The sequence below is a fragment of the Henckelia pumila genome, chromosome 4, assembly GCF_033568475.1.
Source record: "Henckelia pumila isolate YLH828 chromosome 4, ASM3356847v2, whole genome shotgun sequence".
Taxonomy (NCBI): Eukaryota; Viridiplantae; Streptophyta; class Magnoliopsida; order Lamiales; family Gesneriaceae; genus Henckelia; species Henckelia pumila.
This window is the reverse complement of record NC_133123.1, coordinates 32,830,866-32,844,556: the sequence shown is the minus strand read 5'-3', so window position 1 is coordinate 32,844,556 and position 13,691 is coordinate 32,830,866. Positions and strand designations below refer to the sequence as shown.

Below are 13,691 nucleotides of genomic sequence, written 5' to 3'. Positions count from 1 at the left end.
TATCAAGTTTCGATTATTGTTTATTGTCAATTGTTGATTTATTTTCATATTTATACAATTACAAATGTCCGGAGCAGGATCAAGTCGTAGGGGTGAAAAAGGAAAAGGAAAGGAAAAGAGCATCATACCACCCGAGGTCGGGTATCCTCAATTCAATGTCGATGGCTTTGATCTTGAATATTTCGATGATGAAATTCAAGAAATTCGACAAGAGGCGCAACAAAGACAACAAGTTGAACAACCACCACGTCATCATGCAAGTCAAGAAAGTATGAACGATCTGGAGGCCTCTCAAAGACGAACTCGAGCGGTACCTCGCCCGACATCCGATATCTTCACCAAACATTTCGACAAGGTGACGCTTCCCTCCGGTGATTTGCAAGCCAAATGCAAATATTGTTCAAAATGTTACAAATTTAAACAAGGAGGTGGTTATGGAACTTTGACGGGCATATCGAGAAAAATCATCCGGTGGAAATTGGGATTGATCGTGCTCAAACTCAAATTCCGGCATTCTCTTCTCAATCGGGTAATGAATCTCAACTATTTAAATATAATGAAGCTAGATTTAGAGAAGAAACGACTAAATTTTGTGCGGTTGAACAACTTTCTTTTAGTTTTAGCAATAAATTATCTTTTGAAAATCGGCTTTCTACAAGTGCAAATTCTTCTATTAGACGTATTCCAAGAAATAGTCTCAAACGCACAATGAAAAAGTTAGTTGTCGATCAAAAGAAAGAATTAATTAAGGAATTTTATAGTTTGAATAATAAAGTTTCTTTGTGTTCCGATATTTGGAGTGGTCATTGGCAAAGTTGTTCATATATGGGTATTACATGTCATTGTATTGATAATAATTGGAACATTCAAAAAAGGTTGCTTGCATATAGATGTTTCAATGAATCACACACGGCACAAAATATTTCTCAACTTATATTTGTTATTTTAGACAAATATGGTCTAACTACCAAAGTTTTTTCAATGTCTTTTGATAATGCTAGTGCAAATACTTCTAGTATTAGTGAGCTTATTGAATGTAAACCATCACTAGGTGGCAAATTTTTTCATATTAGATGCACATGTCATATTTTAAATTTGTGTGTTCAAGATGGGCTAAAAAGTTTAGGCATACATATTCAACCAATTAGGAACGCTATTCATTATTTATGGACGCATCCCCAAGTTATGAAGCAATGAGAAAATTTTTGTAGAGTAAATGGTATGAATCCTAAGCGGTTTGCACGAGATGTTTCAACTCGTTTGAATTCAACATATAAATTGTTATTATCTTCTTTTGAATATAAAGATTTGTTATGTACATTTTTTCATCAATTTGTTCAAGCTCGTGATATTTATTTGTTTTCAAATCAATGGAACATATGCACTAGTATTTGTGAAATTTTAAATTTTTTTAATGATGATAGTGACCAATTATCCGGTGTTTATTATCCTACTTCACATTTAGTTTTAACACATTGTTGCAACATTTCTTGTGTTTTTCATTAACATGTTAAATCTAATAATAGTGTTTTATCTCAATGTATTCTCGTCATGAAAGCAAAATGGAAAAAATATTTTTACTTCATTCCTGAAATTTTTTATGTGCTTTTGTTTTAGATCCTAGACTTAAATTAGATGGCTTAAGCGACATGTTAACATTATATTATGAATCTTTGGAGCCTATTGCGTAAACGATTCCTTCTATCTCATTGATTTTGTTTAATATTAAAAGTCATTTACTTGATATTTATAATGAATATAACATCAAATATGATGGACAAATTGTTTCACATAAAACACAATCCACTGCAACTAGTAATGTTTCTTCTAAACTTACTAAAGCACAACTTTTATTAAAAAAACGGACGAAACGTCCACGAGGATCCTCAGGTTTCAGTCAGGAACTTGAGAATTATTTTATCACTACTTTTGATTTTAGTGATACAAATGAGGAAAAATTTGATATTTTGAAATGGTGGTCACAAAAAACACAAATATATCCAATTTTGTCTATAATGACAAAAGAAATTCTAGCTTGTTTGGTTTCCACAGTTGCAGTGGAGCAAGCATTTAGTATTGGAGGAAATACATTGGACGAGAGACGTTCTAGCTTAAGGCCGGAAAATTTGGAAGCCCAATGTTTGCTCAATGATTGGTCAAAAGCCGCTACTCGAACACAACATATTTAAAGTAATGAAGAAGACCAAGATGATACCGAAGGAACATCCGGAACTGCGACGGGAAGAAATTCGAGTGAAGCAGAATAAAATGTTATAGATTGGTAATATAATATGTTGAAATTCTAATATATATTTATTTAATAAATTTAATAGATATTTGTTATAGAGATATGAACTATTTGATTGAGTTTATTTAAAGAATATGTCTTATAAAAAATTTTAAAAAAATTTTGAAGTGCAAAATTCAGTTTCAGGCCTTCACGGCCCAAGAGGCGCACCCGCGCCTCTCACCTGCGCGGCCACGCGGCTGTTAGGCAGGAATGCGCAGCATTGGCGCGCCCACGCAGGTGAGAGGCGCGGGCGCGCGTCTACTTCGCTGCAAATAATGTTCAACAGTCGCGCACCAGCGTGGCCGTGCCACCCCTGCGCATTCAAAAAAAAAATGGCATTTTTTTTTTTAAATTACAAGGATTAAACCGGACCCTGACCCGTCGGTTAACCAAACTCGGACCCGGACCGGAATCGCCGGTTCATTAACCCGGACCGGAATCGGCCATGGGCGGGCTGGTTAAGGGTTGGTAAAAACACCAACCCGAAACCGAACCGTGGTCAGGTCTAATTGCTCCACACAAACTAATAGGTAACTTCGACTTTCTCTCATGCACGATAGAATTTTATATATATATATATAGAGTTCTTTTATGGTGCCTAACACTATATGCCCACTTCATGCCCACCATGTACAATAGATGAGTTGACCGGTATAATAGATGAGTTGACTTGTACATGGTGGATATGAAGTGGACATATAATGTTGGGCACCGTAAAAGAACTCTATATATATATATATATAAATATAATTTTTATGAATAATGCGTGAACTTACTGTTTGTTTCGGCCCAAATCAGAGAAGCCACAGTAGTGTCTCGGCCTAAATGTAATTTCAAAATCATTTATCTATGATTTCTCAATGGGCCTTAATTAAGCACAATGTCCTTTGAGAACGTTATTCTGTAATATGTTGTAAGATTATTTAGGCCCATTTCTTAAAGAATTAGGACCATTTGCAAAATTTAATTTATTTTGACATATACTTAGGGTGGTATATCGTACCGTACCGTACCGTACCGAAAAATGCATACCGTATGACGTATACCATACCGAAAATTATGGTATAAAATTTTTTATACCGATATTGTACCGAAATTTTCGGTACGTATAACTAGCATACCGATTATACAGAAATTTTACGATATACCGAGATTTCGGTACGGTATCGGTATATACCGTTTTATACCGAAAAAAGATCTTATATTTTTTTATAATTTATAGTTTATTGTTTAATTTAAAAATAATTATATATTTTAAATTTTTATATAATATTTCGGTATATCAGTATACCGCGATATACCGAAATTTTCAAATTTCATACCGTTATCGTACCAAAAAAGTCTCGTTACCGTACCGTACCAAAAAAATCGGTATACCGAAAATTTTGGTAAATTCGATATTTTTCGATACGGTAACCTCGGTATACCAAAAATTAGGTATTTTTTCTCACCCCTACATATACTAGGTAGAATTCATACTACATAAATTTAATCACATATATGTTGGAAGAAATAATTCCACCCGCTCGAAAGATTATTTAGGCCCATTTCTTAAAGAATTAGGACCACCGACCATTGAGTATTTGCAAAATTTAATTTCTTTCGACACATACATACTTGGTAAAATTCATACTACATAAACTTAATCACATACTAGCGTATTTATACATCCGTTGTGTGTGACAAAAAATTTGATTTGTTTTTATTAAAATTAATTTTGAAAAAAATCTAATAAATTTATGAGAACAAAAAATGAATGTTTCTTGGGTTAAATATTAGTCATAAGTCTATGAAGAATAGTTAAAAGATCATGAATTATATATTTATATTAGTTATTTTTCACCATTTTTTTTTCATATAATTTGAAATTCAAATTTAGGTCATACCAAGAGACCAAGTTGATTTTTTTAAGACCCTCACACTTAATAAATAGGTATAGATATACGTTGGAAGCAATAATTCCACCCGCTGGAAAAAAAATTGAAATACTACGTTTGAGCTCTTGTACGGTTGGAAACGTGTGATTCGCAAATCATTATCATCAGCTAAAACCTATGTCTCGACTTACGTGCCCGATTGCTAGGAATGAAAATATATATTATCAGGTATTATTCTTGGTGAAATGGAAAGCCCTTTGATTCTACGATATTTTATCAATTTAAATGTCTAAAATTATGAAATTCACGTAAAAAAAAATTCTAATTTTATATATTATTCGCTTATATATACATATATATATATATATATATATTTAAAAAAAACATCTATTCGAATAGTAGAATCACGCTAGTTGTTTCATAATGGGCACCTAACTTTTTGACGAGGATGTCCACTAGCTAGCGATATGCCAAAAATATACTCACCCAAATTTTTGGGCGATTACTATATATATTTTTCACAGATCATTTGATTTGAGGCTTCCCACATTATTGTCCAAACCAAGTCATTTTCACTTGTGGGAAATAACCTAATTTTTCTGTATTCATGGCATTCAGTAAATTATGGCAGTAGCCTGTCACAGTGGCATTGTGTACCTAATCCAACCTTTAGCTTACGTTTGGGAGAAACAATGTACAAGTTGCATGCATGTCACTTCCTATTCTATATTAAATTCATGAGCAAGAAATTTAATATAGTAATATTTTTTTTTTTGAAAAAAAAAGCATAAAACCACTATATATATATATATATATATATATATGTTGAATTATTATAAGTTCACATTTGTTTTATATAGAAATTTTTACGTGTGATTTTAAAATATCATTAATTTCGTATAAGGGGCTATGATCAGTGTCTTTTTTCTTTTATAATTCCCACGGGGAAGTTAAACGCTATTTGTCCTATATTTATTTTTAATTCCAAAATAGAAATCTGTGACGAGAAATAGCATCCCACAAGAAATACTACGTTTGTAAAATGGGCCGGGGTACGATATATAAACGATGAATGGAATGGACATAATTAATAGGGGTTACTCCATATTATATATGAAGTATTTCTCTCTTTATTTCAATAGCATTAAATTATGCGGATCTCTTACATTTTTATCTTATTATTATTATTATTATTATTATTATGTGTAATGAATTTTAATAAAGCGACAAACATTTAACTAAACGTTATCAGTCGCTATGAATTTTAATAAAGCGACAAACATTTAACTAAACTATTGATCTGAACAAACATTATTCAGTTCTACATTTATTGAGAGGAGCGTGTTGTGAGTCAATAGTTTATTTTACAATAAAAACCATCAAATATAATGCTTATATGCTACTTCACAAACGAAAAAAAATGAATTGCAATTTTTTTTTGAGTACAAGTAAATCGGATATCAAATTACATCAAATTGTAATATGAAAGAATGGAATTGCCCGTATAATCAACGAAACCTGAGCATAGACTCGAGACATGCTTGTACACAAGGGCGGAGCCAAAGCCATGGCCACCTGGGCTGTAGCTCGGGTGGCAAAAAAAAATTTAATTTTTTTATATATTAATATATATTAAATTTGAGAATAATTTATGAATAGCCCGGATATCTCAATTTCAAAAATAAAAGAGTTACAACTTAACTCATAAAAAAAGTGGGCTAAAGAAAAAAAATCAATTAAATATGAATCTAATTTATTAATAGCTCATAACCTAATTTCAAAAATAAAAAAAGTTTATTGCAACCCATAAAACAGAGTGAAAAAAAAGAAAAATTGTTTTTTCTGTTCACATTTGTTATTTTTATACGTAAATGGATAAGAATGTGTACGGAAGATAAATATGAATTGTGCTTGAGAGATAATAAATTAACCAAATTATTTAATTTGTTTGTTTCATATTCCTTTTATTGTTATTAATTAAATAAGATATACAAACAACTTAATCAAGTACAACATTCATTTTCTTTTGGTTTTTTAAAATTTATCAATTTAATGTTGAAAATGATTATTATTTAGAATATCATTAATTTTTTTAATAAATAATTATTTTATTTTATTTCTTTTAGTTCATAACTATAATATTAGATTTAATTTACTTTAACTAACTTTTCTTATTAAAAAAACCGTGACTGAGATTATTTAAAATTAATATTGAATGTTTTTATTTAAAGAATTTGAACTTTATGTTTTAATATTTTATGATGATATATGGTATATGCATATATTATGTATTTTGGAAAACATTATATATTAATGTATTGATTTTTAACAATTCGTGTATATTATTTTACTATTAATTAATGTATACTCTATATTTTTTTCAAAGTTTAAATAATTTTTAAGTTATTTTAAAAATTCGCATCGCACCGTTTCATAAAATGATATTACAATTGAAATGGTAGACATTGTGACCATTGCAACGAACCATACATGAGCTCAATGAACCTAATTTTTAAGACAAAAAAGAGTTTTAACACAATACAAAAAAATGATCTACTTCGAAAAAAAAGACCGACAGAGAGTATAAACATTCTCAAATTTTAGACAAATAATATAAGTGATCAATATTGTAGCCTGGGTAGAGTTGAAATTCTAGCTCCGTCATTGCTTGCACAACAACGATAACATTTGGTTAAATGTCGACGCACAGTACTCGATCTGACGTCTAGCTCAAGGATGAAGCAACCAACATCGGATTGATTCAGACACTGATGAATCCAATATAATCCTCGATGGTCCCATTCCCATGTGAATATTTACAGCACAAAGGGGCCCTTATGAAAAATTTATCAAAGTTTGTTCAACAAAAAAGTTTGTTTAAACTTTAAAGTATATATATAGGACCCAAATAGAATTTGGAGCCTCCTTTGGTTATCGTCCGTACGTTTGAAGCCCACTCATTTCTTTATATGTATATATGCTTATTTATTTATTTATATTTCGTACATATATGTGAATATTATATTATTCCATTGAATTTTTATGTATATATTTACTTTATTTTTAGACAACATATATATTTACTTTATTCATTCAATGTGAAAGGGGAGCAATTTGGTTAGCCTGTTTTATCATGGGCATGGCATCCCACTTTGCTCACCACATCATTACTACAGATAAAAGCATTACGGGCAAAAAATAATAATAAAAGAATGACAGCTAAATTTAGAAGTATGAAAATGTGCAGACAGTATGAGATTAATTTTAAGTGAAAAATATTTTATGTGATTTCAATTGTTAATTAGGTAATCTATTATATAAACATATGAGTTTCTTTTTCAGAGTCACATGGGGCCTATAAATAGATAACACCATCAAATGATTTTTATCGTGTCATTTTATTTGAACATGATGAAGATATATATTTGGTTTGAGAAATGATTTCAAATAATAATTGAAATATATATCAGCACTATTAAGTGAAAATAGTTTTTTGATTCATTAATTTATCTATGTTTTTTTTTTTGCTTTGGTCTACTAAATTTTCAAATTTTAATTTTAGTACATTAAATTTTAATTTTTGGTTATTTTGGTCCAACTGCTGAAGTGACACTAGAAAATGATAACGTGACATCAAAAAATGATGATGTGGCATCAGAAAATAATGACATATCAAGCGCTACGTTAGAAATTGGACCAAAATAACAAAAATTATAAATTAGTATATCAAAACCAAACTTTCAAAAATTAGTAGAACAAAACCAAAAAATAAGTAAGTTAATAGATCAAAAAATCATTATCCCGCACTATTGGCATTGATTCATTGAAATTGCTCAAGTTAATCTAGATGATTTGAAATTTATTTTAATTTTGTCTATCCAAACAAGTCAATAAATTTAAAATCCACCATTTCAAAATATCGATCCAATTACAAATGTATAAGGTAAATAAAGTAATTTGTATTTCATACTCTTTGTAAAATCTTGAAAAATGAAAAAAAAATGGAGGGAACTTATAAAATTTTAATAATGAATATATTAAGCACAAATTTTGATACAAAGAAAAAATTGGAATTTTATTTGTATATTTTGTTTCCAAAATCAAGTGTGGGGCTAATTAAAATCATTATGTAAGCCACTGGCCACTTGTTCAACATGAGATTTTAATAGAATTTGACCAACCATATTAAAAAAGGAGAAAGGCGGAGTATTTTCCATAATTATTCTAGGGCATTTGTCTACTTAAACAATAAGTAATAATTTAAATCTCATATTTTATATACAAAAAATATTGAATAAACTCCTCTCAAAAATTTAAAAGCGGAGTATTTTCCATAATTATTCTAGGGCATTTGTCTACTTAAACAATAAGTAATAATTTAAATCTCATATTTTATATACAAAAAATATTGAATAAACTCCTCTCAAAAATTTAAAATAGATTGTACATATATATATATATTTAAGATTATCTTTCAAATTATTTTTTATTTTCATGTGCCATCTTGGTTGCATTTAATTTTCCGTAGTTCATAAAAAAATCCCCCAAAAAAATTAGATTTATAATGGCCATTAATTTTTGGTATGGTCCCGATCTTTGAAAATGAGAGACTTGTACTTGGAAGAAAAGCAAGATATGATTAGAGTTCGAGTACAAAGGATTTGTACTATATATATATATATATATATATATATATATATATATATATATATATATATTAGTGGCACAACAAATTTAAAATATATTACGCAATGAAGTTAGGTCAGGATATGAAAGTGGAATAAAGTTTTCAAGGATTATATTTGTTGTCCCGAAATTTCATGATAGCTATTTTGACTAGTGGAGACTAAAGGTATTTCGATCGAGATCCAAACCAAAAAAGATGACATCAATTATATTATTTTTTTATTTTTATTCATTTTATTTGAGCAAAATTAAATTTTAAATTATGGACATCTAAATTAATGAAAAATTCATAGAACTTAGAACAATAAAACTCTATTCCTTCGAACTTCTAAGTTCTAAACCGGATTCTTGTCACGAAATAATGAAAGCTAGCTAATATAATTTTTAATCTCAAATATATAAGCTTGTTTGTTTTTTTAAACACAGATAAAACGATAATTGAGAAAGTAAAGTTTAAAACAAACTTTCTACTTTGTCACTATTAAATTCATTAAAAATTGCTGCATATTTTCCAAGATTTGGTTAATATGAGTTATATTAGTAAAATTTAAAAAAAAAACTACTGAATACAAAAATTAGATAACTATATATCTGAAACAACTGAACAATTAAAGAAAACTTATATAATTGCGATCGAGCGGATTTCATTCTATGTGAATGGCAGCACTATATATATATACATGAAAGAGATATTCTAATTAAACTGCATCTAGAGAAATATTTCTTTTTTATGTTTTTGTTTAAGATATTTGCAGGAACATATCATTGAATAAAAAAAACAACACATGGATCCACCAATATTTTTATTTTTGGGTTTTTAGAAAAAAACGTTCACGCAAATATCTCAGCAAAAATAGAAAATTATTTCTCTTGTGTAACATAAAATCTTCCATACATGAATTACTATAGTGTCTTTTACCACTATTTACAAACGCAAGTGGCCATAGTCAATGTATTGTGGCCCATTGGAATATACGACGACCTAATATGCTTCTTCACGCACCACTCAAAAACATCAAATTCCTTTCATGTCTTCTCCTCTCATTTCCCATAAGAGTAAAAGTTGTTCATATATAATAATTACCAATTTAATGCGACATTTTGAGATTTCAGAATTACAAGAATATAATAGTGTAATAATTTGAGTTCGTGTATGAACTATACAGTACTATTAAATTCCTATTCCATTGTATGAAATGAGATAAATTTTAATTTCTATATAAAGTGAGTTTGTGAATTAGTTTGTTACGTACCATTAAATCGTACCCCGAATTAATCTCATTTCAAATTCAAAAGTTTACATGGAGTATCATCTTTTTTATATTTCTAATTTTAAAAAAAAATGATCATGCCATCATCATTTGGGGACTCTGATATGAATCAAACATGGACACGTATCCAAAGCACTAAGACGTAACCATGTCATGATATCACAATTCACGCCTAAAATTGGAAAAATTTAGATGACTTTATCGATTTTCATGTTGTGACTAGTTTAATCCATAATCATTTAAATTTAAAATATTTAGCAAGCTAAAATTTTCAATGTTTTTATGATTGCATGATTTCATAAATTACTTAGTACATAAAAATTCGTATGAAACTGTTTCAATAATCTATAAACAGATAAAATAAAAAACTGATGAAATTAAATTTGGGACAAGAGTATGCAAAATTAAAAATACGAAATCCATAATGGGAATAAATCAAAATCAATCACACGCTCTAAAATACGTACATATTATTACACAGGGAGAAAAATTTTACACGAAGAAGTAAAATTTAGGCATCTAAAATATGATGTGTACGTAAAAAATTTTGTTCCTGACAAAAAGTCTTTGGCCCCATCCAAGTCCTGATATTTGCCAAATATCTAAGCCAGATTTATATCAATGTTTTTCATATCCTTATCATCAAGAAATCAATACAGAGGCACGGCGATCCGCGGCGGCGCTTTTGGCCGCGGCTTCTGCAGCTCCACGGCGTTTTCTTCCCGCCGCGGCGGCTCACATGGGCACGGCATTGCTATGAACTTGGGAACGTTATCGCCGGGCATTATGACTGACATGCTTTGATTCCCTTGTTGCTTCAATTTCTGAATATTCAAATATTAACAAAATTACCATTAAATTAGAGCAAACTCGGAGAATATAACGTAAATTTAAATTCCTCTAAATCAAAAATAAAATTTATGGTCTAAATGTTTGAAATCTAACTTTTTTTAAAAAAAAATATTTTGTGAGTGGTTTAAAAAATACAAAATTATACTTCTTTTATGAAATTAAAGCATATGAATAAAATTATTAACAAAATAAGGATAAAAAAAAGGTCGACTTGCCATGCCTGTCTACCGCATGTGGCTCCTGGACAACTAAAGTTATGGACGTGCATTTAATATACTTTATGATATAAAATATATCCTAAAAATTATTATGTACTCCATAGAAGATAAATCATCTTTGATGTGAAAATAGAATAGTTATATATATTTCAAGACAGTAAATTTAAACCGAGAAATCGGATTAAAAAATAGAATAATTATTTATAGAAAATAAATTTAACGAGAGTAGCTTAATTACATGGTGAGGGGACTTGGGCTTGGAGGGGCCAAGATCAGCGCCGGCTTCGAGATCCGGGAGGCGGAGGGAGAGGGTGCGGCGGAGCTTGTCCCAGTGGTAGCAGCAGGAGAATATTCCGCTGAGGGTGAAAATGACGAGCAGAAGAAGGGCTGTGCCGAGTGGGAATCCCAGCGAGGGCCGCGAGCCCGACCCGTGAGAAACGGGGGCGCCACCGTGTTCCATCGGGCCGTGTGTTTTTGGGTTGAATTTCTACTGCAACTCGATGTTCCCACTTCCCTCATCAGAGAGAGTGCAGCCGCACTGCTTATGTTTGTGTTCTTGGAAAATATGAAGATCAGATTATGGACGGGGAAGATATATGGAATTTTTTTTGTTTTTTGTTTTTGTTTTAAAGAGAATCGGTGGATTTATTTATGGCTTGTATTACGGGGAATAAAGGCTCTTAGGGAGGTGGGTATTTATAAAATTTTCGCCAAAGGGAGGCAAAAAGATTTTTTTTTAAAAATGGTTTACCTCATTTTACATAAGTTAGAAGTTCATTGACTCATGTGAGGTTAAATCGACGGATATGCACGAACGACAGAGATCTGAGTACCCCACAATATTTCAGCATTAAATATGCTCCACACGAGGATCGAACCCGTAACGCTGGGAAATTTTTTTACACGTCACCTCAGATCTTACCAACTCGCCTATGTCTGTCAGCCTGTATGAGCGCAACAAGATTTTTTTTCTTCTTAAATAGTGCGGGGCAAGGAAAGTTGATATTTTTTTCGTGATACAAGTCAATTTTATCTATATATATAATTGACACAAAAAATAATTTTTTTAATGAGTGATCCAAATAGAAGATATGTCTCACAAAATTGATCAATGAGACCCTCTTACAAGTTTTTTTGTGATTGGTCGAATAATTAATATTTTTAAAAATAGAAATCAAATGAAGATAGTAAATTGAAATGCCGTGGAGAACTTGAAAACTTTGGTTGTTTCGTAAAATCTAACGTAAGACTAGTACATGTGCACTATTTTTTTAAAGGCTTTTATGATTTTTGTTTTTATTTTTATTTTTTTGGGAAATTTCTTGAGCATGTACATTATATAATTAGTTGAATTCATATGATTGTCTAATTGATGCTCTAGTGAAAAATCTATTAGGTAATATCTGCATGTTTTATTTATTTATATTTATATTTTTAAAAAGAACTGAATAGATTAGTGAACTTTGGAACTAATGAAGTTTAGATCCAAACACAACCCAAGGGCCAAGGGAGGACTGAACATGCAAAGTGCAATTCGATGCACATGTGGAGGAACACGATTTCCGGCCCGGGGTACGGAAAGAATATATTGTACCCCACTCTTTGCTTTGGTGCTAGTAAGCATCATCTTTAATTTAATAAAGGGTTTGTTTCGAAATAGACCTCATTTACATGAGTTAGAAGTTTATTGATTTATGCGTAGGTTAAATTGAGAGATGTCCACGAGCGGTAGAGACATGAAGAAATGAGCAATATGGCCCAACCCTCAGAGGTATCTCATTTCAGCAAAAAATATGCTTCACACGAGGATCGAACCCGCAACGCTGGGAAATCTCTTCCCACGTCATCTCAATCTTACCAATTCGCATATGCTCATGTAGGCAAGCATCATCTTTAATACCAGTGTGGACATGTACCCTCAAAAAATAAAAATAAATACCAGTGTGGTGTGTTTGCAATTTAATGTTTTTGGAGGAGAAAAAAAGAAGAAAAAGTTTTTTCAAACTCATGATACAATAGTTTTTTAGCTATATTCATTGGAGAACTTCTTCTTTAGTATAAATTTAGTCAGTAGGTGGATTACAAATGTAACTTGTAAGGGATATCATGGTTCATAAAAATTATCAGAATCAGATGTTGTCACTAGGTGTTGACAACATCCTACACAACATGCAGCGGAAATATTAAAACGTGAATAGTAACAGCAAACTAACAGTAAACCAACAATAAAAATAATCAAGAGTAAATATGCACAAGTACTAAAGTAATAAAAGGTTGCACATAAAACAGATTCAGATGTTGTCACAAGGTGTTGACAACATCTTCAATAACACCTTGATTAATATGCATCAGAATTTTTGAAAGCATGAATAAAATAGATAAGCAACCAAATAAATCAGACTCAAATATTTAAGCAAGAGTATAAAATACTCTTGCAGCGCCTCAGGGCAAAACTTTCACTAGAAAATAATCAAAGAGTTTTACAAACCCTAAAACT

The 13,691-nt window shown here is 30.5% G+C and overlaps 1 protein-coding gene across 1 annotated transcript; it reads right to left on the bottom strand.

The window, feature by feature from the left end:
• Positions 1 to 10,577: 10,577 nt before the first annotated feature.
• LOC140866726 (uncharacterized protein At5g65660) lies at positions 10,578 to 11,838 on the bottom strand. Its single transcript, XM_073271760.1, has 2 exons — positions 11,433 to 11,838; positions 10,578 to 10,948 (listed from the first exon to the last, which is right to left on the bottom strand). Exons 1-2 carry the CDS (start codon positions 11,652 to 11,654, stop codon positions 10,775 to 10,777), a joined length of 396 nt encoding a protein of 131 aa, XP_073127861.1. The 5' UTR covers positions 11,655 to 11,838; the 3' UTR covers positions 10,578 to 10,774.
• Between the last annotated feature and the right edge of the window lie 1,853 nt (positions 11,839 to 13,691).

What these genes read in the sequence shown, in the direction of transcription:
- LOC140866726 (XM_073271760.1), bottom strand. Translation starts at nt 11,654, where the DNA reads ATGGAACACGGTGGCGCCCCCGTTTCTCACGGGTCGGGCTCGCGGCCC. An exon ending in AGCCCAAGTCCCCTCACCAT is followed by an intron (nt 10,949 to 11,432) that starts GTAATTAAGCTA and finishes TTGAATATTCAG; the next exon opens with AAATTGAAGCAACAAGGGAA.